This window comes from Brassica napus, chromosome C8 (assembly GCF_020379485.1).
Source record: "Brassica napus cultivar Da-Ae chromosome C8, Da-Ae, whole genome shotgun sequence".
Lineage (NCBI taxonomy): Eukaryota > Viridiplantae > Streptophyta > Magnoliopsida > Brassicales > Brassicaceae > Brassica > Brassica napus.
This window is the reverse complement of record NC_063451.1, coordinates 44,218,887-44,244,517: the sequence shown is the minus strand read 5'-3', so window position 1 is coordinate 44,244,517 and position 25,631 is coordinate 44,218,887. Positions and strand designations below refer to the sequence as shown.

Below are 25,631 nucleotides of genomic sequence, written 5' to 3'. Positions count from 1 at the left end.
CATTGAAAATCAGATTATGTCTGAAATTAAATTAAACCAGCTTCAAAATGAAATCAGCATTGACCTTTGTGATAGGATTATGGGTTGCGGAAGATGTTCTACACCCCGTGTGCTAATTACATTTTCGAAACTGTAAAACAATTAACAAAATATCACTAGTGTTATAGCATTTTAAAAAAAAAATTAAACCGGACTTTAGTTTTTGGGAACCGTGCTTTTCATTTCTCTCGAAGGACGAAATTTAGTAGTAACAACAAATGACCATAAATAACTGCCAGAAGAAATAAAAAAAAATGTTAAAGTCTCTTGACGAATAAGAGTCTTTGGAGACCCAATTGCAGAAGCCATACCCACCTCATCAAGATGAGTCGAAGATCAAAAAGCTAGAAAACTTATTCCCCAAAAAAGTAAGTAGAGACGGGAGAATCTAAAATTGCTTGACGAGGAAGCAAAATCAAAACCACAAAGTAGAAGAATACATCAAACTAGGGGTTTGAAATCTTCACGTTTTCTTTTTAATCTCTCGAGAAGGATCCAAGTCGGGGGGGTTCGGAGTCGATGGAGCCGTCTCATTCCGGATCCCAACCACCGCAGAAAGCCGTTCCGAGACTGGCTACTGTGGGCTGGCGAACTATGTTGATCTTCAATCTCGGTCTTGCTGGTTAGTCTCCCAGAAAATGAAGATTTAAAGTTTTTACGTTCATAATGTGTTCGATGAAATGCCTAGCTGAGATCTTTTTTATCAATGTATTCGATGAAATGCCAAGACGAGATCTTTATCAGAAAATATGACCTTTTTCGTCTAGCAATCATCACCTATACGCTAGAATCTGCTTTTTAAATAGAGTTTGATTCGCCATGCTCTCTCGTTGTTGATCTGATCTTTGTAGCGATATGAAACTACTTAAATGCAGTATCTTTATTGAATATAGGTCTTGTAAGTCTTTTGGTTCATGGACACATCTTATTGTATTGTACTCATCTTTTCACTGGTAGAACTATAAGCTTGCTGTGAATCAGAATCGTGAAATTCATGTTTGATGTCTGTCATTATAAGCAGTCTGAATATACTATTAGCATTCATGTTGTTCCACTTCAGTGCTCGCTAATTATTTTTTCATGTGTTTCTCTGCAGCTTTTATATTTGCGAAGAAACGAGAAAAGGACATTGATGTGGGGGACAAAATGGGAGTTAAAAAGGGCAGTAAAGGTGCGAAAAAGAGTGTCGTTAACACCGAGGCCGAGAGGAAAGTTTCAGAAAACAACAGCCAAGTTGCAGAAACTGACAAGGCTAAGAACTCAGGGACTGCAGTACTACTGGACAAGGAAGAAGCCAAACCTATCCCTAAGCATGATGATCCACTGTTTGAGTTTACGGATGCAGCAGCTGATGAGCTGGTGTTTCAGGGTGCGGCGGCCGAGCCTGTAAAGGTAGCAAGGAAACCGATTCCGGAAGATGAGCAAAGGGAGCTTTTCAAGTGGATCTTGGAAGAGAAAAGGAAGATGGTACCAAAAGACAGGAAAGATAAGAAACGTATTGACGAAGAGAAAGCTGTGTTGAAACAGTTTATTCGGGCAGAGAGGGTTCCGAAGCTTCTCCCTGATGATTCTGTTGATTCTTCTCTACGTGATTGGGACAAATTCTTCTCCAAGTAGAGAGAAACATAAGAGACTAGTCTACTTGTTTTTTTTTTGTTGGCTACCCTCATTTCCTTTTTACTACTTTGATTGTTTAGTTTAGGCATCCGGAATTGGATCCAACGGTTAGTTCAGTTTGGTTAACACACTTTTCGATTAATCAATTCCCTAAAAAAGCTTGTCAAATTGAACTGGAAAAAGTTATGTTCAATATTCTACCTAAACTAACATATGTTTTTGGTTTCAGTTCATTTTCGATTAAAAGTTGGATTATGTCATTTAGTTTTACTTATTTCAGTTTAAAATTTGGTAAATTTTTTTTTTTTTTTTTTTTGGCTCATCAACAACATTCATTTCACCAACGATCCGGATAAAAGAACTTGACCACAAGTGTTTATACCACTAATACAATGGAGCATTGAATCACTAACTTGGACTCAATCCTACCTAATTGAAACCTCCATTGTATATTGGACCACAATGAAAATGAAATCACCCCACTACCCGAAATGATCCATCTCTTTAACCTCCTAAATTCGACTGCGAGACACAACAACATCTACTAAGAACCCACAATACTTGACTAAGCACGAGAGAACTTTCTTCCAACAAGCAAATGGTACAAAAAATTTGGTTAGTTTGGTTTGATATTTTGGTTACAATTGATATGATTTGATTATAACTTTTAAAAATAAAAAATTCGAACAAACCAATTGCTGAACCAGTAACTGATTTTTATTTCTACTACTCATAACTGAATTTAAACCAAAAAACATAAAGTTTGGTTAGATAAATTTGGTTTGATAGATTCGGTTCCGTTCAAAATCACAGACCTTTGAATGTGATCTCTTATCAATTTAGATTCGGTTCCGTTTAAAAAAACTAGCAATTTAGAATAGTTTTTAAATAAACAGAGGGTATTTATGCAAAAGAGGTAAATTATTTGAGTAGGCTTAAACCCTAAACCTGTTACTCAGTTAGCTGATACTCAATCATCTTCTTCACAAAACTCCAAACAGAATCCTAATAGAATCATCAGAAGAGGCAAAAAATGGTTCGCAGCATAAACCCTAAGAAGGCAAAGAGGAAGAACAAGGTTTGAACTTTCTCTTTTGTTTTTTCAATCGAACTTTTTTCTCAAATCAAAACCTAACAGCGTGAATTTGGATGATAGAATAAGGGAGAAGCGTCTTCTTCTTCATCTATACCATCGATACCAACAAGGGTTTGGCAGCCAGGTGTTGACAAGCTCGAAGATGGAGAAGAGCTTCAGTGCGACCCTTCTGTTTATAATTCCCTTCATGGCTTCCATGTTGGTTGGCCCTGTTTGAGGTAATCTAGATTGATAGAGATCTTTTCATGAGAAAATTGTTCTTTTCATAAAGTTTAAAACTTTGAATGTTTTTTTTTTTGGTTCAGTTTTGACATTTTAGGTGATAAGTTGGGTTTGAACAGAACAGAGTTTCCTCACACGTTGTATATGGTGGCTGGGACTCAGGTCAGTCTTTGTACTTCTTTATATCTTCAAATATGTTTGTTTTTGCTTCTAGAATCTTGTGTGAATGGTTTCTTCCATTTTTAGGCTGAGAAAGCACCTTTGAACTCCATAGGAGTATTTAAAATCAGCAACGTATCTGGTAAAAGACGCGATGTAGTGCCTAAGACGCTTGTGAATGGTGATGATGCTATGGAGGATGAGGATGATGAAGATGAGGACACTGATAGCGATGATGAGGAAAGCGAAGATGGAGGAGCTTCCACTGTTCCAGTTATTCAGGTACTGTTCATACAATCGTCTCTGAAGTTGAGAGAGTCATCATGGTTCTCATTTTTTAAAATTGATTGATAAAAGGTCCGCAGGGTTGCTCACCATGGATGTGTTAACCGCATTCGCGCAATGCCACAAAGTCCTCATATCTGCGTCTCTTGGGCAGATTCTGGTCATGTTCAAGTAAGATAATGTTTTTTTTCTTTGTCTACTTGCTCGTTACATGTTTTTATATGTGTATCTGAGAAACTGATTTTGTGGGGGAGGTGTGGGACATGAGCTCTCATCTTAATGCTTTAGCTGAGTCAGAAACAGAAGGCAAAGATGGAATTTCGCCGGTTCTTAACCAAGCTCCCTTAGTTAACTTCTCTGGCCACAAAGACGAAGGCTATGCTATTGACTGGAGTCCTGCTACCCCTGGAAGACTTCTTTCCGGTATTAGTTTTGTCTTTTAGAAATTTTCAACAATTTACATTGCGTTTTTTTAATATAGTCAATGTTTATTTATTTGATTTGTTGTCTACCGGTTAAGGTGACTGCATGAGTATGATTCATTTGTGGGAGCCAGCTTCTGGTTCATGGACTGTTGATCCTATTCCGCTTGCCGGACACACTGCAAGTGTTGAAGATTTACAAGTAAAAACTTTCAATCTCTGCAGCTAAATTGTGTGTGTGTACTGTTTGGCTGAATATTGTTTCTCCTCTGTTTCCAGTGGAGTCCAGCTGAAGCGAACGTGTTTGCATCATGTTCTGTGGACAAGACTGTTGCAGTTTGGGATGTCCGAACTGGGAAGTCGCCTGCATTATCTTTCAAGGCACATGATGCAGATGTGAATGTCATCTCATGGAACAGGTTTTCTTGAGTGTAAATTTTAATTATTTTTTGGTTTTATTGCAAATTTGGCTCATTCGTTGTTGGGTGTTTTCCTCTTTTTGATGAAGGCTGGCTAGTTGCATGTTGGCCTCAGGGAGTGATGATGGGGCATTCTCTATCCATGATCTTAGAGTTATCAAGGATGGAGATGCTAAGGTAGCACATTTTGAGTATCATAAGCATCCGATCACGTCGATTGAGTGGAGCGCTCATGAATCCTCGACGCTTGCAGTCTCTTCCGGGGATAACCAGCTCACGTAAGAAAGCCACAGCTTATACATTGATAATATTCCCCCAAAACTGTCTGTCTAATGGGTTTGTGGCTATATCTGACAGGATATGGGATTTATCCTTGGAGAAGGATGAAGAAGAGGAAGCAGAGTTCAAAGCACAGACCAAGGAACAAGTCAACACACCTCAAGACTTGCCTCCTCAGCTTCTCTTCGTTCACCAGGGGCAAAAGGACTTGAAGGAACTTCACTGGCACAACCAGATTCCAGGGATGATCATCTCAACTGCTGCTGATGGTTTCAATATCTTGATGCCTTACAACATTCAGAACACTCTTCCTGATCTCGCTCCCTGAAAAGACTTTTTAAGTTTCTTTGTCTGCAAAAACTTTTTAAAGTACTGAGCCTTGTTATGTTTTGTGGATGGCAAGAAGTATACTCTTTCTCAACTTTCAAGGTTTCTATCATCTGTCGGTTGTTTTCAATTTGTGACAAAATGTCAAAGCAAGTTTTGAAAAGCACACTCTTCTCCATTTATTTCACAACTTTCAAGCTGACAAAATGCGAAAGAAATATTCGATCATTCCTTATGCCAAATAGAATCTATCAAAAAATAACTATGGAAATAAATAATGAGATGAAGGGTATGAGCCAACAGGCTTCCCGTTAACATGTTAAAATTAGGATAACATGACTAACTGCATAGGCGGAATGATTCTCCTCACCAAGCAATTGTAGAATTGCTTATGCCTCATATAATGTAGCATGTTCTAAAGATGGTTCGGATTGACGCAAGACAGCTACCGATGAAAATGAGTGGTGTCCGAGTCATTTAAGTCTAGAATTGTATAATCATAATTTTTACTATATTAATCACAAAATTTAAAATGGCTACAAACATATATAGCCACATTTTTCCGTATCTTTTCGTGATTTTTTCATATATCTACAAAATTTTACCTATAGTCACGGAAAAATGTGGCTATAGTTGATGATTTTACTAGTGTAATCATACAACAAATCAAGATCAAGATTTGATAATTAAATATCTTACGTATATATAAAAAAAAAACAAATTAGTTTGAGTGAACATTGTCAAAATTTTATCCCCCTAAATCATCTACTAAATTGCTTATCTTTTCTTTCTTCACAGGCAATGTAAAATAAACCTAAAAATAAAATCCTTGCAAAAGAAAAGCCATTTCCAAACACAAAGTAATAATATCAGAAGCTGTTTTCGAACCTCAACAATAACAACAAACAAATCTTTACACATGCACACTTTAGACCCAACCTTGTTTGTATTTGCGGAAGAGATCCTCGGTCTGAGCATTTCTAAATGCACTACACGCTATAACATATACACAAATGAGAACAACGACCGTGATGATTAGTATGAGATTTGCTTTACGCCAATCTTTTCTAAGGTTTCCCAAAAGACCAGCTTTGCATGAGTTGCAATTGTAACAAAGCTGGCTTTGGTCGTTCTTCCATAGGTAACAGTCTGCATCTGCAGCCATATTGGTTGGGTTTTGCCACAGCGTCGGGTTCACGAAGTTGTAGCCACACGCGGTCGGTGGTTTGCAGCAACCGGACTGTACAGCATAAAGAAAATGTCACATTTAGAAATGATAAAAAAAACCTCAACAAATGAAACTATTATACTCTTTAAAAACAGTTTGAAATTTTGATATAGTTTTTCTTTCCAGTGTCAAGTACAAAAGACAGGTTTGTATGGTTCTTGCTTATAAATCTTCTTATTTTCCGCCTTACTTTATCCAAATTAACAAAATTTCTAATGTGAGTGGTAGAACATGGGAGAGATAGTTTATTTCATTATGTTTCTTGATGGGGACAAAGACTTGTGATTGTAATTATTGAATCAAATCATTGCTCTAATATTTAATATTATCTAACTACTATCGACATACAATACAATTAGTCAAAACCTCATCATCTAGGCTTATCTAATTATTAATGGTTCCAATTTTGTTACAGGAGACTTGGATGCCAAGTTGCAAGAAACTAGAGATGGTCTTATTGGCCACATAGCATTAATTTCAGTAGAAAAGTACGGGAATTTTATTCAAATGTAACAAAAATCAAATATATATAGTAACCACTTTGGTCAATATTTTTTTTCCCTTAATCTCTCCATGTTTTAAGCATAAGAGTGGCTTTGTTATTGACCAAAGTGGTTACTACATGCGATGGTTGAATTATGTGCGTGAGATAATGACAAAGACAGGAAATAGCTAACCGATAAAACCTATTGTATTATCATGTACCATCTCGTTGGTGCATGGTGGGTCCTATAGCACGATAGTGTGTTATTTTAAATTTAGATTATTTTACTATAGAATTTGGATTGTTGGTTTCCAGCAACATCTACACCAGTCTCCTAGCCTCCTAGGACTAAATATGCATTTTATATACGCTAACTTTCAATATTAAGTATCAAAATATGTTGTTTCAAAAAAAAAAAAAAAAAAAAAAAAAAAAAAAAAAAGTATCAAAATATGTTTTCAATAAGTGTGATTTACATATGCCTAGAATTTGAGTAATATGTCATTTCCTCTCAGACAATAGAAAGAAATGTCTGAAATGTTCAGAAACCCATTTTACTGTGACTAAACATATTCAACATTACAATGGATTTTTTTTTTCTAATCGAAAGAGAAACAAAACGTTAAAAGGCTAAAAGCCACTATGAAGAGGAATGTTGAGAATAAGAACAATGCTCTTTTGGACATAAAAAAAGCTAAAGTGAAATTTTATAAATTAATTATATGATCCCCCTATTTTACTTTTTGAGCAATAGACCTTTCTTTCCTTTTCATTTTTAAAAAACAAACCGTAGGTCTCACATAATCTAAGATATTAACAAAATATTCTCGTTAACACCGCATCTAACATATGTTTAGATGCATCACATAATCATGTCGTTAGGGGATAATATTACGGTCTTGGTTGGCTACGGACAAATTCACCGCGTTAATGACTTTTGACATTTCTTAATGCACCACTACATTTTCGATTTTACACTTTGAGTTGATGTTAATTAGTGTTGTATCCCAGGTAACTCCATTCACTACTCCAAACCTAGTTCAATTAACACAAACTAGAAGTTTCAGGTTCAGAAGAGAATTAAAAGAAAAGAGAGAACATGCCTGGAGAGGAGTGATGGAAGAGGAAGAGAAGAACTGGTCAGCGGTGATGAATCGTTGACTGAGTTTAGGACAAACGTTCGTATCAGCCAAACAAGCCCTTATCTTCCCCCAGTTCTTTGATTCCACAACGTTCTCTCTCAGCCAATTCGAGAACCCTTCAAGCCTATACTCTTTGTAACCTCGACCCGGAACTTGATAAGAACCGTCGGGTCGGGTCACGACGAAGGCGAATATCAGAACCACCAGCAAAAGCCCGATCAGTATGGCCATACAGCACAAGTAAACAGCCAGTAGAGTCTCCTTGTACCTGATAGTGAGAGAGAGAGAGAGAGAGAGAGAGAGAATTGAAGCTTATAGTTGACGGAATCAAAAGTCTCTGTATGTGTATTATAAGAAAGAACTTACTGGTAGGCGCCGATGAAGCCGCAAGCAGAGACGAGGAGGATGAGAACGCCGAGGACGACGACGGGCCAACGGAGGAGATTGACGCACTCGTTGTCGGGCTTTGAGGCAAGCCATATCCCTGACGCCGTGATCGGTATGGAACAGAGTAACGCTAGTAAGTTCAGTATCGCCGTTAAGTTATTCGCTAACGCCATTTAACTCTCTTTCACTCCCTTGGTCTTTTTGAGTTTTTTTTTTTTTTTTTGCTTATAATACAGAAAGAAAACGAAATTGTGAAGGTGAGAGGTCTCCGTCTCTGTGTTTTTATTTTATGATAATAGTCGGTGGTTAGAGATGATGGGAAGTGTGAAACCTGTTTAATGCATTTTCACAGAAACGAGGTTCGGTCCGGTTCAGTTAATCCGGTTTAGTGCTGATTTAAACCGAGGGAATCATGTCACATGGATGGACAAGAGATGCTCTTTTGTGGGCTTTAAAAGCGCCTTTGCATATTTACACAAACGCGCATTTTAACGCGTCAAGTGACCGTAGAATTATTAGTTATCCAACCAACCAGAACAAGCCACGTGACCACCAACGGTGTTTCATATGTACCAAGCGGGATCAGTGATCAGTTTTGATGTAATAAGGTGTAATATCAAATAGGCATCGCACTATTTTGCCAATCCATGTTTTTCCTTCCTTTTTTTTACTGTGATTTGCTTTGGTCTTAGCTTTGCCTTTTGGCGTTTGAACGAGGTCTAGACACTAAGTTTTAATTAATTCCCTGATAAGAGAACATGGTAAGTAAAAGATATACAACCAGAGAAAGTATGATAGCGGAAAATATCAAGGAGGCAATGAGAAAGACAGCCAATCATCTTGTTTGGAAATATGTGTTAATTAGGAGTCCAAGTGATGTTGTTTATGGAGACAGATGAACGCCTACTACAAATGGTTATGTCTCTCCATTTTCATGTTTATGTGAAGTTATCCCCTTAACCAGTCTCTTAAACTCTGTCTACAAATGGTTAGTTATTACATCATATCTGCGTTTTTACTAAACAGTTTTTAACATTCATGAAGAAAAGCTTTGTATAAGCATGCATGCTAATCTTCTTTTGATGGAATATTCTTCCTTCAAACTAAAGGTTTCAAAGTTGTCATCAAGACTAACCAAATACAAAAAAGCATTAGAGTAAAAGAAAAGTTAATACTTTTTGAAGTGGTGAAAAATTCTATTAATAAAGCAGAGTAGCTGAACCAGCATGATCTTGAGTCTTGACATAATTGTTATTGTATTTATAAAGGAAACACAAGAAGAAGACAAAGTTTAATAAAAAGAGAGTTTCATGTTGCAATACAGAATTGTTACATTAAAGATGCATCCTAGACGGAATCACCATTCTCCATTTTCTTCATGGTATGAAATCTGGAGCCTTTATCTCCAAACTTAGTGGTTGAGTAAAGCTTAAGGTAATCTTGAAACTGGTAGCCACTTGGATACAAAAGCTCTGGAGCTGGAGATATTACGGCATCACCAGCTGGATTGTAAAATGTAGCTAACGACAGTCTACATCCATCCTTCAATGTCATTACACGGTGTACAGCACTTTTGTATCTCCCATTACTAAGTATCTCGAGTTGATCACCGGTATTGACAAAAATGGTGTTGTTCTTTGATGGCGGGATAGGAACCCACTTCCCATCTTTCAAGAACTCAAGACCAGGAACTTGATCATCCTGCAAGAGCAATATGATTCCTCCAGCATCGGTATGTTCTCTCAGCCCTCTCATGAGCTCAGGACGAGGGCATTCTGGGTATTTAGCCACTTTTGTCCCAAAAGCTGGACCTTCTGGACCAGAAAATGCATTTGTTATGTATTCTTGACTAAGACCAAGATTTTCACACATGAGGTTGGAGAGCCTTTCTGCAAGCTTGTGCAGTTGTGAAACATATTCATCCATCGTCTTGCTGCAATATCAGTTTCACACTCCACATATTGTTTAGTATAATTGACAAAAAAACATTTATGTAAATGGTAAATAAAGCTTTGGTTATTAATTATTACTAGATTTTGACCCGCCTTTGAAAAGGCGGGTATATTTTTGTTTTAGTTATTTTCTTAGAAATTTAAGTTTTATAATTTGTTTTTTTCTGTATTTGTATTTTTGTTTTTATTTGTAATCAAATTTGTGTATAAATTTTAAACAAAATCAATTTAATAAAATAATAGCAACTTAAAAGTTAAGCAACATATACATGTTTCTTTGTAATCATATTTTTCTGTTTTAGATCTTGATCGGCGGTATATTGTTGGTTTGTAATTTTTTGTTTTTTTGTTTCTTAATTTTTATATTTATGATATTTTTTATAATCATATTTGTGTTTTATATTAATTTGGTTTAGTTAAATTTAGTAACTATATTAAATATGTTAAATTGCATAACTATACATTTATGCTATATGCATATCAAAAATAATTTGTAAACTTTATTCCTGAAGTATGCAACATATTATATTTTCATATTAGTTACCTAATATAATCAGTCAAGAATATTTCGTAATCAACTTGAAAATCAAAATATTATATTCTATTAAACATTAAATATATATATTCGAATGGTTTTAAAGTGTTAAATTTGAAAACCAATATCAAATCCAACCCGCACCAAAACTCAAAGAAAGTTTTTGAAAAATGTTTGATAAAAATAATTTTTACAATATTCTGTTAAATACATATATATATATATATATTTATCTATATACATATGGTTTAATATGTTTTTCACTAACTTTAAGTAAAATCACATTTAATAAAAAAAATTTAATCGAATAATCTATTTAAAACCTGTTAAACCCGTCATCCTTAGAGTTTAGACTAAAAATTAAGCAAAGAACACCGTGCATGGATGGATGCTGAGGTCCCATATTAACTATCATAAGATATTTTCTTATAATTGATTTTTTCATAAGTATATATTTTTATAAATAATACTTTCATAATAATATATTGACTTAAATAGTTTTAGTAATCTTAAATTTACTTCTAAAAATATATTTTGTAGATCATAAATTTAAATTTAGTATATTGGCCATATAGTTAGGTATGAAATAGGAGTTTGATATTTGTTGTTTGTTGCAGTATTGATATATACATATCCTATAATATAGGAGTTTAAGTGGTTATAGGGGTGGTTACGTTTTTTTTTCCTTTAACATGAAGGTAGTTATGTTTTTGTAGATGCAATTATATTATATGTTATACAGTTATATTTTAAATGCAGTATTTTTTTATGTTGGACTCAACATATAGTAATAGGTCCTGATCCTAATTTAATAGTATTGATACTTCCTAGTTACTTACATGAGTTCATCTGAAATGTTTGGGATCCTGCATATGTTTGAAGTTGGCTTGTGCCAAATGAAGAAACTGCTTTCCCAATCTGCATCAGAGGTTTTGCCTTCACTCAAAGCCTTGGCCATCTCTGACTGGTAAAACTTCTCTTTCAAATGATCCTCATAATGAGAGTTAATCATCTTCTTCACTTTCTCCATCAATTCTTTGTCAACGCCATGATTGTCAACCTGTAAAATTCATCATTCCATACTAAGGATGTACTCTAAAACTGAACCTAGGAACATTGATAGATGCATATCTTAGTAACACTTGATTTTTGCATAAAGATATATACATACCATGAAGAAGCCCCACTTATCACATGCATGATCAAGAAGTGACATAGTCTTGATTCTGTTTTCTCCATCCAATTCAGAAAAATCGATAACTGGAATCTCCATTTCTCTCTCTTTTATTAAAACCATCTCTTTTGCTTTTTGTTCTCAGACGCAAATTGATTGAAAGATTTATGCATCTAATGAGTATTTTATAGGCATACAGTGAGAGTGAGTTCTCTTTTATGATATAGTGCGCTAGGAGGCATAGTTGCCTACTTGGAGAGGCAAAGTTCCATAGTAATACTGTTTTTAAACTTGTAGTTGAGTATTATTACATTTAAAGAATATAAATAAGTATAAGAATCTGCCTTGAAAATGTAAAAGAAACATTAGGATTAAAGAAAAGTCCAGGTTCAGTCCATACAACCATGTGATCAGCAGTTTTGAATTTTCCATTATGATTTCTTCTAACCTAATATGTATGTAAATTTTCTTTCTTCTTTACAAGGAAAGTGTTTTACCTTGTCACTCACTCATCAATTATATTCACTGGACCTAGCCCATCATGCCTCGTATTGTGTATTGTGTTCTTATTCATCTCTTTCTATTTTTTTCTCAAAACTTTATTTTGTTGTTGTTAAAATTAAGTCTATATGTTGTTCTTAGGTTTCGGCCTATTCTTTTACTTGAAAATAGATTGGTTCATAAATATCATCTGATTGTTTATTCCATGATTGCTCGAGAACTAGAAATAATTATTTCAGCTAAAATGTGTTAGGTTGATGGATTCGACAATGGAAAAAGTGCATGTGAATCTAAGCAGGATTAAGCGAAAGAACCGTAGCCCCTCCTGTGGGCGCTCTCGGTTTTGAATAAGTTTTTTTATATAAAATATGTATTTCAGATTATATAACTTCTAATATAATTTGGGATGTTGCGGAGAGTATGTTATCTTTTTCCTGTTAGCGTCGAATATTCCTTATTATCATTTGATTTACAAAATCGCACCGACAAATCTATTTTAGTGGTTAAGCAAATTCAACCATGCCGCCAACCCATTGAGCTTAATGGGACAACACCTAATTTACAAAGACGCATCATTTCTTTCTTAACCCAAATATTAATAAAGTGTGATCTAACTTGTTTTATTTTGTGGAAGTTCAATGACTTAATATTTGTATATGAACAAAGCATCGGTAGCGTAGTGGTAATGTAAGGAATTGGTTTTTGTGTTTCTGGTTTAAATCTTATATGTTGATTTAAAGTATTCAGGTCAACTTAATAATATTTGCGGAATAATCAGGTCAAATTCTAATATTTATCAAAAAAATGATGAAAAATATTTCATTTTCCTAAGTTAATTTTAATCTAATATTTTCACTAACTAAGATTTTGTTGATTTTTCTATTAATTATTAGTTTGCTATATTTTCTACATTTGTCCCTCAAGAACTTTCTTTCTTTTGAGATTAACCCTTATTAATTTATTTTAGTTTAGTTTTACTTTTGCCATCTTAATAATATTTTTTTGTCAATAAAAAACCCATTCTTTTGCTGTCTCAATTTAAACGTCACTTTTTATAACAATTTTTATAGGTTAAACGGAATCATAAGGGGATAACGTAATATGCAATTTTGAATGCCTTTACCAAAAAAAAGCGTACTATCAATTTAAGTTAAACCAGTGGTTGGTCCGCCCTACGGGCGGGGTGTATCATTTTTTTGAAAATATTTTTATGAAGCATTTTTTAAAAAATACTCTAAACTGAAAAATATTTTTGATCTTATGAAGCTTTTTCAAAAATATATTCTAAATTAAAAAAGAATATTATAAACTAATAAATAATAAACAGAGTAGAATATATGTTTTGTTAATTAGTTTATTGTAATATATAACTCATAAATCAAATTATTTAGGTAAAAAACCATAAGGCCACATATATTTAATTTGTTTTAAGCCTCATAATTATTTGAGACGACGCTGATTAGTGATAATCTTCGTGCTGAGTAACTTCAATTCGTTAGTTCTCAGAAATTAAATGTTGAGATTCTATTATGTGCTTCGGTAGGTTCACTGATACCTCTGTGACTGATGAGATTGTCTGTTTTAATAATCTGTAAGTATTAATTGGTGTCATTATGAATAGGGCGGATGTTCTTCATGAGAAGTTTGACTTTTTATATAGCTGAATGAAGACAACACCGAGAAACCTTTGTTTTAATTTCTTAAATACTTCCTCTGTTTCATATTAAATGTCATTGTAAAAAAATTTTTTTTGTTGCAAAATAAATATGTTTTCAATTTTCAATGCAAAATTTATTAATTTTATTTAGAAATTTATATTTTATTGGTTGAAATATGGTTAGGTGTATAAGTAATTGTGTTTTATATAGAAAATATACAAAATTAATTATTTCCTTAATCTGTGTGCACAAAGCCAAAACGACGCTTAAAATGAAACATAGGGAGTAATATATAAGATTTAATGAAATTACATTAAATAGTATTTTTTGGGTAGAATGCCTTAAAGAGTATTGGAAGTTCTTTTTAAACAGTTTGAACATATTAACTTAAGTCTCCATAGCAATAAGATGATTTATTGTTGCTCAAGCATAATGCTGTTTTTCTATAGTTTTCGTATAAGCTTTTGTTCAAACCTGAAAACCTTTTTTAAATTAAGGAACACGCAAGTCCTAACTCCTAAAAATCACGTAGTGGAATAAAATTAACGTAGTGTAATAGTTTGGTTGTAACTCCAACATTTTGCTGTCGTGTGGAGAGAGAGCAACGCCGAGAGCCTGAGACGTAGTTGGTTGAATTAGATGGTGTGTGATAGGGTTTATTGTTTTCTTTTTTTGAAGGTTATTGTTTCGAAATACCATGTTAGTTGCCGTTAATATGCAAATTGTAGTAAACCAGATTTGCCTGATTTTTTTTATATTAATGATGCTTATATAGTTAGGAAAAGGAAAAGGGTGGTGTAGCATGAATTTTTAATTTATTGACTTCAAAGGTCTGAGACGGTGCAAATATCTTACAAAATATAGCGACAAAACAAAATATGGAAAAGATTTTAAGTGCTCTAAACTTTACAGTATTTGGGAAATTTCATTAAACAGATCATCCAGTTTTCTGACTTGGTTAATGCGTGGCTTCTTTCCAGTGCACTCAACTTGCTTCACAGGTGTATCCTCGTCTGTGTTCCTTCCAGCGACAGAGCTGTTACTTGGATCAATTGTCTCACTTCCCCCACAGACGACATCACCATTAACAACACAGTTACCATGATTCACGAAAAGTTTTCACTCAAGAAAACTTTTCCTAACATCATACTCATACCAAAATAGAAATTAGTAGCAGAGATGGCATCATGAATAACCGCCCTGAAATAATACTTAAACAATCAATTAACATGTTATAAGGCACTCGAATAACATGTTTTAGAAATGGTGGTCCACTTATGCCACTAACTAACTTGGGATTGATGTTTGTGGCAACCACCACCTTTGGTTCATCACAACTCCAAAGCAAATTTTCATGAAGGAGCCTAGCTAGAACGGCAAAAACACTTAGGCAAACATTTGAGTGACTGCAAAGATATGGAGGCTAACGATTAGACATGTCCAGACTGTAAAACCTTATGTGTGCTCAGCTTTAAAAGAAAATGACTTTTTCAGTAGATATATATCTTTCAATGCTTATGGTGATCATCATGCGTTGTTTACTTTATGTCTCTTCATTGTAAATAGTTCTAATCCCCTTACTTGCCCAACAACATCTACAAAATGAATACATGTGCTAAGCTAGGAAGTGTGATATGTGAAATAAATATATGCAAAAGTTTTAAAAGAGCGAAATGAATTCAAACCTGGTAAATCAGTAGTTGTGTTGGATAATACCATAAGTTGTTTGTAATCCCGAAACCTGAAGCTCTCTCTCGGGATCGGTTCAAACGTTTCAGCAAGCTCCACAAGCTCAACGAAAACAGTTTGGTCAATGAAACAAATAGCACATGGGAACTCTTGGTAAAGAGGAAGTTGGGCTTTATGTTAGATCAAAAGTATTAAGCTCATAAACCAAGTCTTCACTCAATAAGTTTTTGAACGTGTTGGGACGGTGCACACTAAGTGAAGCCTGAATCATTTTAGAGTGAGAGAAAGACGCTTCAATGAGATGACACCGTCTCACAAAAACACAGACAAGAACACATACCTTCTTGAGCCTCTCCACTCTTTTTTTATCTGGTCGAGTACAGCCATAAGAGCTTCAGTGTCATCCTCATCATCGTCACTTTCAACATCACTAACAAAGACAACCAGGTCGTAAGATAACTTGAAGGAAATTATGACTCTCAGTTGACATAAGTCATCAAAAACTCTCGAAAAAGATAGCACCGAAGCAATTGCATAATCCCAAAACCATGGCTCTGATGAAAAGCCTTGAGTATAGCGCTAGCAAAGAATCTTTAGCCAAATTTAAAGCACCAAATTTAGAAATTAATGGAAAATAGGTACCTAGCATCATCATCACTTATGATATAACTTATTAATAAAGAACAAAACTTTTTAAAAACATGTAATCAAAATACCTTTGCATCAAGCAGCATCATATCTACCCCATCAATTGATCCCCTTTCTTGACATTCTGAGCCTCCTAGTAACGGAGGAGCCTCGTCTGGACCACTTGCCTATAGTGTAAAACTGAAATTAATCAGAGAGCAGCAGATGAATTGGAGAGGAAAACACACTTCAAATTACTTTTGTTCTTTTTCAGAGTTGTTGTAAGATACCGAACGGGTTTACAAAGAACATTACGAACTGGTGTATACTCATTATTAATAGTATCAATTCCTCAGAAGTTTAAAGGAGATATAGGAACGGCAAATTAAATATGACGTCGTGGGAGGAATGGGTTGAAGAAATTAATTGTGAAGCTTTACGATATGGTTTAATGTTGAGGTGAGACGTAACGTTGCTGATTATGGTACACGGTGGAAAGTAGGGTTTGGGGATACGAAGAAGATGAAGCTGGTTGATTGGAGTTGTTGGAATAAGAGAATTGAGCTAAATCTATACATAAGAATCATTTAAGGCCTATTTCAAGAGAGGAGGTGGCGATTGAAAATAAAACTCCGCGGGATCGAAAGATAACTAAAAACAGCTTATGAATTAAAGAGATAGTGCCACGTGGACGTAAATGCCGCATGCTAAAATATGACGTGGATGACTAAGTTGAGAGAAAACTCTGTTTATTATTATAGATAGATAGATACAAGAAATCAAATTAAACTATTACATGTCAAATATCTTTGGCTCCTGCTGTGCACTTAACGGTTCATATATTTCGATGTTAGTTTAACATTCTTGACTGGGTAAGGTTGATCATCTGTGAGTCGGTCAAAGTTGATTTAGACGTAGCCCAGTAATTAATTATTAACACTGATTCTAAGTTTAAAAATTAGTATATATATGTTATAATTTCTAAATTATTTATTTTTATTAATATTTTATTAGTTTATCTACAGTGCTGAAAATATAAACTTTGCCATATAATTATTCATTTTCAATGTAATCTTTTCTTTTAACTTCGTGCATTATTTTAGAAATCTTACTTCTGTTAATTTGAAGAAAAAAAACCTAAACCAAAATATGTTTACAAATCAGACGAAAACATTTATTCTTTCACACCAAATTTCAGTTTTAGTACAACGCAATCAAACTAATACTTAAATTCAGATTCGTTTAAAAAGAAAAAATCAAAGCAAAACGAAACGAAACGAAAACTGATACAGATGACTAAATCCAAGTTTTGCTTAGGTAAGACGGAGTTTAAAGAAAGGGATTTGGTTAAAAATACTCGAAACTAAGCAACGCCATAAAAGACCAAACATTTCAATCAAACCTAGATGAAATAAAAAAATTCGAATGCACAAACGTCATATTGTATTTAATGTGCAAATTCAGCAAATATTCACCTTTTTGACTTTGTTACAGGATGGAGTAGTAATATTTCTCTCTTCACAGCCACGAAAAGGAAAATCACGCGCGCGTGTGTTAATGAATCAGTTAACACTTAATAATTATTTAAAAAAAAAAAAAAATTAATTTTGCCTCAATCTTTCTGCTTTTTCGTTCTCCAACCACTCGAAGGAGAGAGACGAAGAAGAGAAGGAATCACACACGAGCAAAATCAAATCTCACTCACTATCTCTCTATCGCTTCGCCGCGGCACACCACCACTGAGATGCGGCGGTGTAAAACTGACAAATTCTTCTCCGTAGAACCGATGAGGTTTCTCGCGTTTCTTCTGATCTGTAGCTTCTCTCTTGCTTTTTCCGCCGACTCCGTTATCGGGACCGACTCAGTTATCACTCGGGAGGAGATCAACGGAACCTCCGCTGAGTCCAATGCGACGAACGCGAAACCCAAGGAGGACAGTTTCGCCGATATGATCGATCGTGCGCTTGAGAAGGAGTTTCCTGAGAACGACCAGAATGATGGTTCGTCTACTAGATCTTCAATTTCGCATTTGGTTTGTTTAGTGCGTTCGCTGTGGAGCTAGGGTTTTATGTCTTCAGAGCTCAGCTTGTTTTGGGTCTCACTAGATTTATCACTGATTGATTATTAGAGGATTTTATCTCGGTTTGTAGATTTTATGATCGTTCTAGCATTTGATAAAGGTATTGCGGCTTTGAATGTGCTGTTTATGAATTTGTTTTGCTATTTGCAGTTCCAGATCCAGGAAGCTTCAATAATAGTGTTGCTGATCAGCAGGTTGGTTCATTGCATGCAAGTTTTGATCTTTGTTTTTGCTTTTTACACACCACACTACTCAATAACGTGTCTTGTTTTCTTTCTTTCCTTCTTTCTTTTTTATTAAGCCATTTTGTTATGCTCATTAGGCTGTTCTGGAGACTGTTGCTCGAGTTAAGCCCAAGAAAAATGAAACCAAGACCAAAGAGGAGAAGTGAGTCTTCATAATTTACCCTGTTTGGATTTTGTTTGTGCAAGTAGTGGCTGTTATCTACTTTTGTTTCATAGGCTCAAGAAACTGTTACATAACCAGTGCCTTTTACTCTAGATCGTTCTTTAATTTGGATAACGAGAATGGCGTTGAAGATACTCCAAGACTGATTGATAGGAAGGTAAGCTTGCATAGTCTTAAATCACTTGTACAGTATATTATGACTCAATAATATACATCTAGCGTTTAAGATGACATTAATTTACTGCAATTCCAATCCAGGACAACGTTTTTATCATGTCCAATCCAAAATCCAAGTACCCTGTACTGCAGCTTGATTTAAGGTAAGGACAATTCTTTTTGTTTCGGTTCTATTATATTCTGTAAGAATCTACCTAACTGTTTTTTTTTTGTTGGGGGCATCTCTCTTTAACGGTACATTAGGCTGATATCAGATCTGGTTGTCGTCATTGTTTCTGCTACTTGTGGTGGAATTGCTTTTGCCTGTGCTGGCCAACCGGTGAGCACACGCTTCCTTTGCAGAGCTTGTGACTTTCTGGTTTATTCTGTTAGTTTTTGAGTATTTGTTGCCACTTGAATGATCGAACCATTATTTAAGTTCTACACTACTTGTATCATTGCAGGTCATTACTGGGTATCTATTGGCGGGATCTATCATTGGACCAGGTGGGTTAAGCTTTGTTAGTGAAATGGTGCAGGTAACTTACATCAGCTTTAGTTCTTCAAAGTTCCTCTTTTTGTATCTGCATATTACGTATCTATGGCAACTAGCAGATTGCGTGGTTATGTAAATGGTTGACAAGGACTTGATATTTTTTTTTTGTGTAGCACAGGTTGAAACAGTAGCTCAGTTTGGTGTTATCTTTCTCCTTTTTGCTTTAGGATTAGAATTTTCTGCAGCAAAGGTTTGCACGTTTTCACCTTCTTATGTTTGTATGGTTTCGTTGTTCCGACCAATTGAAACTTTAAGAGAGTTATTGTACTTTGTGGTTGCAGCTTCGTGTAGTTCGTGCAGTAGCTATTCCAGGAGGTCTCCTTCAGATATTTTTGTTCATGTGCTTGAGTGGGATAACAGCCTCGGTATGTTCTAGATAGTAGCAGGCCAGCAGCAATCTAGTTAAAGAAAGAGTTATTAGAGAATTCGTGTGTAAATCTTCGTGAACTTAGAATGCATTCGGTTGACTTAGCTGTTTCTTCATTGCAGTTATGTGGCGGTAAACTAACAGAAGGAATATTCGTTGGTGCATTTCTTTCAATGTCTTCAACAGCGGTGGTATATTCTAATGTCACATTTGTATTTTTGCATGTATAATATTTTGATCTTGTTCTACACTGTTTGAATTTATTGGGTTCCTTGTGCTCACCCTCACTTTATTTTATCGTCTCTTTACTGTACCGTTTATGTTTTCCTAGCTTGCTCTGTAGACTTGATCCTCATGTGACATCATTAACTCGCCCGTGATTCTTGTACCAGGTTTTGAAATTTTTAATGGAAAAAAATAGCATAAGTGCTCTTCATGGTCAGATAACCGTTGGAACTCTTATCCTTCAGGTATCTACTTGGTCACTCTTCAAACAATAGAATATCTGATATGATTTTAAAGCCCTTTTTTCCGCGTACTCTACAATGCAACAGCTACTTTCATTAGATATTTGATTTATGGTTTCATAAATAACTAGGATTGTGCTGTGGGTTTGCTTTTTGCTCTCCTTCCGGTTCTTGGTGGCACTTCTGGTGTCCTTCAAGGAATGTTGTCCATGGCTAAATCGTATGTACTTTTTCTCCAGGAAGTTCTGTGAAAATATCAGACAATAGACTTCTTTCCTTTTTGCCACTTGTTATGTTGTGGTTTTGACACTTTATTTTATTTCCAGGTTGGCTATTTTAATTGCGTTTTTGGCTGCTTTGTTTGTATTGTCACGTACCTGGGTACCTTGGTTTCTAAAACTTATGACAAGCCTTTCTTCTCAGGTATACACACTTTTTTTTTTACCTGCTTCCATGTTGGTTTTTACGTTGTTTATCAACTTAAGCGTTCTACAAATCTTTGGCAGACTAACGAGCTCTACCAGTTGGCCGCTGTAGCATTTTGCTTGCTTGTCGCTTGGGTTAGTCTCTGACCACTTGTTCTTCTTACCTATCGTCTGTCTGCACATGTGTGCCTCTCAAATTTTTGAATTCATAAAACCACAGTATCGTTTTGGCTTCTTCAGTGTAGTGACAAACTCGGTTTAAGTCTTGAGTTGGGTTCCTTTGCGGCGGGAGTGATGATCTCAACAACTGATCTTGCTCAGCACACTCTTGAACAAGTAAGAAGTCAAGTTTGATTCTTTCGTACCTTAGAGTATCTTTCCAATTTCTTTGGACAATCTTTATTTCTAAAGGTGTCGTTGAATTCTTGATGAAATACATTACCCTTCTTTGTCTAATAGTACAAAAAATATACTTCTACCTTATACATCAGCCGTGGTTATTGTTTATGTGCCCCTTTGCAGGTGGAACCCATACGGAATTTTTTTGCGGCACTATTCCTTGCTAGTATTGGAATGTTGATACATATGCACTTCTTGTGGAACCATGTTGACATCCTGGTAGCAGCAGTGTTGCTGGTGATAGTGATAAAGACCGTGGTAGTTGCTATCGTTGTTAAAGTCTTTGGATACAATAACAGAACTGCAGTACTTGTAAGAAGTGGACCTACTTTCATATAATATTCCAAACCTTCTCGTGAGGAGAAAGAGGCCTCAGAGTTTTCTTTTGTCTATAGGTTGGAATGTCACTTGCGCAGATTGGGGAATTTGCTTTTGTTCTGCTAAGTCGAGCATCTAATCTTCACCTAATTGAGGTAAGCAATCAAATGCGTCATCCAGACCGCGTGGACCATGTTGCTTTTCTTGAGCTATATTAAGGAAAGGGGTGTGTGTTTATTTTCAGAGCAAACTCTACCTCCTGCTTCTGGGAACAACTGCTTTAAGTTTGGTAATGGTCCATTTTTTGTGTGTTTATTTTGCTTTCTCAAGGAATAGCGGAGTAGATTTCAAATGCCCCAAAAAAAAATTTGTTTAGTAAATATTAAAGTAAGTAATATGTTTTGCAGGTAACGACACCATTCCTATTCAAGTTGATACCAGCCGTAGTACATTTAGGGGTGCTCTTACGGTGGTTCTCTCCGGATAGCTCGACTGAGGTATATTCTAAAACATCTCTGTGTCTCTCTCTCTACAGCTTTTGGCTCAATCTGAACTTTTTGGACCTTTTTTTGGCCTTCATCTGTGTATCAGATTGGTTTGAAAGGAGGAGATTTGTATCATTCGGAGAGTGCAAAGCGTATATCACTAATGATCCAAGGTTCTCTTCACGATTCTTAGATGATATTTCAGTACAACATCAAAGCCGCCACATTTGATCTCAAGACTAAGGCAATGAATGTGGAGGAACCCTCGATATTGTGTTCTGGATGTATAGATGTTTCGCGAGATCAGGAGAAAAAAACCCAAAGAGGAAACTGTATAAAATCTCTTACACGAAGACTTGTAACTTTGCTTCATTTTTTTTTCTTTTAATCATGTTTTGTGATTTTTTATTTTTGGGTAAAAAATGGGTAGGAAATTCTATTTTTTTTTTCTTAGTGTAGTTTCTTTCATCTAGAAACAACCTTCAAACGTATTGTAATGATATCATCAACCCATAAAACTAGTATCTCTAAAATAAAAGTGTTTTCGAGTTAATCGACTACATAATAGAGTACAACAAGAAATACAATTCAATTAAAGAATATGAAAAAAAAGAATCAATGGTTTCTTTAGCATTTGGTGGGAACCCGAGTCTTTATTGGCTTAAGCTTCAAACCAAGACTCTCCGGAGACAGAAGCTCAGGCGAAATGCACGACGGGCTGAGTGGACTCGTAGGACTATCACTAACCCGACCAGGCCGGTACAACCCAAAGCCCATGAAAAAGAACTCCATTGGTATCAACATCGCATGTGGTTGCTCTTCTGTCACCATTGATCCACAAGCTTGCACCTACAATAATATCTCAAAACAAACAACATCAGAAAATGTCCCCAGAGCTTTTAGTTGCATTAAACCTGCATACCTCAACCAAGGCGCTGTTTTTTCTGTCTAATGCAGCCACCATGTGAAGAGTCTCAGAGTGGAAAGGAGATTGGTCTCCAACAAATATGAGTGTACGGCATTTTAAACTTCTCAACCCATCAGTTATGTCATGTCTCCTGTTGATTGCTTCCAGAAACCTCCTAAGGCTAACACCGTGTCTTTCACCAAGCAGCTGAGACAAACACATCATGAGTGTTACAACAATTTTAAGGTGAAGAAAAACCGTATTCAACTGAAAGACTAGTACTGAGTTTAATAAAGCACTGACTGACCCTTCTGCATTCATGTACTACATCCCTCTCTGGAACTTCAGAGCTACCACGAGCTTCCTGTCGTGATTATATAAAACAGTTTCAAAACATCGAAGTCTATTGAGAGTTTACATTACATATGCAGGGTGGGGAATATTTACCTTACTGAAGTACCTCTGAAGGAAACGATCTTTTAACAATCCAGACATGCCATAATAGTACAACAAGTTTGACACTACCTGCAGAACGTTAGTACTAACAACATGTTTATATACTCGTCTGGATGCGAATTAAGAGTGTGTGACTTTTTGTAGATTTTTTTTTTTTATAAAACTAAACCTTGTAATAAAACCATTCAGACCATGAGGGTGCTTTGCATAGAGGCGATATCAGAATCAGACCCAAAACTCGATCTTTATGTTTTATCTGCAAAACCATAAAACAATCATTGATGGCTGATAAGTAATGGAAAAAAAAGAATTGTAGCTACAAATAAATCCTCAAGGAGCCTCAATAAGTACATACAGCAAATAAGGAGAGGATGTAGGCACCAGCAGTGATCCCCATGCACATTACTGACTCCAGTCTGCAAGGAAGACATTAAACACATTTTTTAAAGGATTTATAAAGTTACTCCCAATGTTCAAGTGTGAGAGTTGTTAGTTGATTCAAGCTTTACCTAAAGAAGTTCAAGACTTCGAGAATCTGGTCAGCAAGGTCTTCAACAGAAGGCGACGGATCAGTGGAACAAACTGGAGCAGCTCCGAACTACAAAAACTCTTTGTAGAAACGACAAAACGTGAGCAAGCAGCAGCAAAAGTAGATATAACAAACAAGAGAATCAAATTTGCAAACCTCATGTCCAGGGGGACTAATATGGTAGATGCAGAAGTTATGGAGGAGCAAAGACACTGCTTCAGGGCAGAGAAACAGTCCTTGGAAGCAAGACAAGTCTAGCCAAACATAACAATCTAGCATCAGGTTTATGTGAAAGTGAATATAAACCAATGCATATATTTTCACCACTACTCTTACAATTTAATGCTACATCAGGGTAAGTGATCAATGCTGGCTTCTCTTGGTCTCCATAGACTACAACTGAAACCAAACCATGGCATGTTTTGACATGATGCTCCTGCCAAAAAGATCAAAACAAAGAAAGAACTGAATCAGTCTATCCAAACTACAATGCCACAAGCTTGATTATCATATACAGACACACACCATTAGTCTCATCCAAAATCAGCTCAGAGAAACCACAATAAGTCTTTTCAATTTTATTCTTGTTTTAAGCAGGTACTAACTACTACAGCTAAGAAAGGAACATTCCAACTTTGTTCCAGACCACACAAAATAAAAATAAAAAAAAGGTTCTCAATTAGATTCTCCCATGTGCAAAGACTCAGAAAATCAGCAGAAGAGATAAGTTGTCACTAAAAAAAAGTCAGACATCATATATCAATCATAGAGAGATACCATTTTTTCAAGGGAGTCTCTTCACCTTTTATGCAGAAGAAAAGGAGATTCGAATAAACCAAACACCCAAGTTGACAGATTTCCTTCAGAGGATTATCATCAGACAAAAGTAAAACAACTTTTTTTTTTTAAAGATCCAACTTGTCATAAAAACTAAATCTAATTTGACAAAAACAGCTAATAATATTACACTGGTTTCAATCGGAAAGGGAATATATTTCTCTCAATTATACAGTAATTACCACTGAGATTGGAAGCTAATTAGGAAAACTATGAACCCATAAGAGAGAAAAAATGAAATGAGACGAATCTAATTTGCCATAAAAAGATACATAGGAAAACGAAAGAGGAAAGAAGACAAATAAAGAAAGTAAATTTCGGAGCTGAATGTGTGTGTGTGTCAAAAACAAAACCTTTCCACCATTGGAGATCTCTTCAATGTCGACTGAGACGTCGTCGTTTAAACCCGCCATGACTTCAAAAGATGCCTCTTTTTCTCTTCTCTCTCTGTTGTGTTGAGATTGAAAGAGAAGGGTTAGATTTCTAGGCTTCAACGGCTCTTTTTGCTCTGGTTTGTCTTCTTCTTTGATGTAAAGAGAGAGAGAGAGAGAGAAGTGGACCACTTTCAATCTCTGTCTCGATGTCTGTGTGTTATAAGAAAGCCGTGTTGCGTTAATGGCCAGCGGTTAATCATTTTCCCACCGACGCCGATGAGACTCTTTTTATTTTATTTACGCCGAACTTCCCAACGGCGCCGTTTTCGATTCGTATCTCTCTTTGATTTGGTCTCCTTTCTTTTTTTTTTATTACATTTGAGTTCTGATCGGTTAACATATATAGTTTTTGTAATAATCACGTTTTTAATTTTATTTTTGTAATAATCACGAGTCCAATTTTATTATGCCGTTTAGCCAATTTTCATTATCATTTCATTTAACAACTTTACCACTTTACTTTTTATTCTTTTGTCTTCTACTCTAGAGTTGGCTATTTCGACCACCAAATTAAACACCCATCAACTCCAATAACTTTTACCATTTAATGTAACAACAAACTCTT

The 25,631-nt window shown here is 35.4% G+C and overlaps 6 protein-coding genes across 8 annotated transcripts; 3 read left to right on the top strand and 3 right to left on the bottom strand.

Annotated features, from left to right (window-relative positions):
* Positions 1 to 300: 300 nt before the first annotated feature.
* On the top strand, positions 301 to 1,884 carry LOC106368919. Its single transcript, XM_013808991.3, has 2 exons — positions 301 to 661; positions 1,136 to 1,884. The coding sequence occupies exons 1-2, from the start codon at positions 559 to 561 to the stop codon at positions 1,654 to 1,656; spliced, it is 624 nt and encodes a 207-aa protein (XP_013664445.1). The 5' UTR covers positions 301 to 558; the 3' UTR covers positions 1,657 to 1,884.
* Positions 1,885 to 2,538: 654 nt separating this feature from the next.
* Positions 2,539 to 5,031, top strand: LOC106368920 (protein HEAT STRESS TOLERANT DWD 1). Its single transcript, XM_013808992.3, has 10 exons — positions 2,539 to 2,734; positions 2,813 to 2,970; positions 3,058 to 3,136; positions 3,221 to 3,415; positions 3,491 to 3,589; positions 3,673 to 3,841; positions 3,939 to 4,042; positions 4,120 to 4,259; positions 4,349 to 4,537; positions 4,617 to 5,031. Exons 1-10 carry the CDS (start codon positions 2,690 to 2,692, stop codon positions 4,864 to 4,866), a joined length of 1,428 nt encoding a protein of 475 aa, XP_013664446.1. The 5' UTR covers positions 2,539 to 2,689; the 3' UTR covers positions 4,867 to 5,031.
* A 680-nt stretch (positions 5,032 to 5,711) lies between these two features.
* Positions 5,712 to 8,415, bottom strand: LOC106368921 (tetraspanin-2). Its single transcript, XM_013808993.3, has 3 exons — positions 8,086 to 8,415; positions 7,681 to 7,987; positions 5,712 to 6,105 (listed from the first exon to the last, which is right to left on the bottom strand). The coding sequence occupies exons 1-3, from the start codon at positions 8,277 to 8,279 to the stop codon at positions 5,794 to 5,796; spliced, it is 813 nt and encodes a 270-aa protein (XP_013664447.1). The 5' UTR covers positions 8,280 to 8,415; the 3' UTR covers positions 5,712 to 5,793.
* Positions 8,416 to 9,338: 923 nt separating this feature from the next.
* Positions 9,339 to 12,034, bottom strand: LOC106365298 (1-aminocyclopropane-1-carboxylate oxidase 1). Its single transcript, XM_013804747.3, has 3 exons — positions 11,765 to 12,034; positions 11,433 to 11,653; positions 9,339 to 10,039 (listed from the first exon to the last, which is right to left on the bottom strand). The coding sequence occupies exons 1-3, from the start codon at positions 11,888 to 11,890 to the stop codon at positions 9,454 to 9,456; spliced, it is 933 nt and encodes a 310-aa protein (XP_013660201.1). The 5' UTR covers positions 11,891 to 12,034; the 3' UTR covers positions 9,339 to 9,453.
* Positions 12,035 to 17,843: 5,809 nt separating this feature from the next.
* On the top strand, positions 17,844 to 22,344 carry LOC106368923 (K(+) efflux antiporter 4). Its single transcript, XM_048765121.1, has 20 exons — positions 17,844 to 18,242; positions 18,473 to 18,516; positions 18,645 to 18,709; positions 18,824 to 18,887; positions 18,989 to 19,050; positions 19,151 to 19,226; positions 19,351 to 19,425; positions 19,561 to 19,632; positions 19,724 to 19,807; positions 19,932 to 20,000; positions 20,202 to 20,279; positions 20,408 to 20,496; positions 20,603 to 20,699; positions 20,783 to 20,836; positions 20,942 to 21,037; positions 21,224 to 21,412; positions 21,496 to 21,573; positions 21,663 to 21,707; positions 21,826 to 21,915; positions 22,010 to 22,344. The coding sequence occupies exons 1-20, from the start codon at positions 17,987 to 17,989 to the stop codon at positions 22,094 to 22,096; spliced, it is 1,770 nt and encodes a 589-aa protein (XP_048621078.1). The 5' UTR covers positions 17,844 to 17,986; the 3' UTR covers positions 22,097 to 22,344.
* Positions 22,345 to 22,400: 56 nt separating this feature from the next.
* Positions 22,401 to 25,347, bottom strand: LOC106368922 (protein NDL3). 3 transcript variants are annotated; one of them, XM_013808996.3, is made up of 10 exons: positions 24,573 to 25,347; positions 24,132 to 24,231; positions 23,952 to 24,049; positions 23,776 to 23,864; positions 23,622 to 23,682; positions 23,436 to 23,522; positions 23,258 to 23,335; positions 23,118 to 23,174; positions 22,826 to 23,017; positions 22,401 to 22,752 (listed from the first exon to the last, which is right to left on the bottom strand). In XM_013808996.3, the coding sequence occupies exons 1-10, from the start codon at positions 24,573 to 24,575 to the stop codon at positions 22,531 to 22,533; spliced, it is 987 nt and encodes a 328-aa protein (XP_013664450.1). In that variant the 5' UTR covers positions 24,576 to 25,347; the 3' UTR covers positions 22,401 to 22,530. The 3 variants fall into 3 exon arrangements, with proteins under 3 accessions (XP_013664450.1, XP_013664448.1, XP_013664449.1); XM_013808994.3 differs by having other exon boundaries at positions 24,986 to 25,346; XM_013808995.3 differs by lacking the exon at positions 24,573 to 25,347 and adding an exon at positions 24,321 to 24,539.
* Between the last annotated feature and the right edge of the window lie 284 nt (positions 25,348 to 25,631).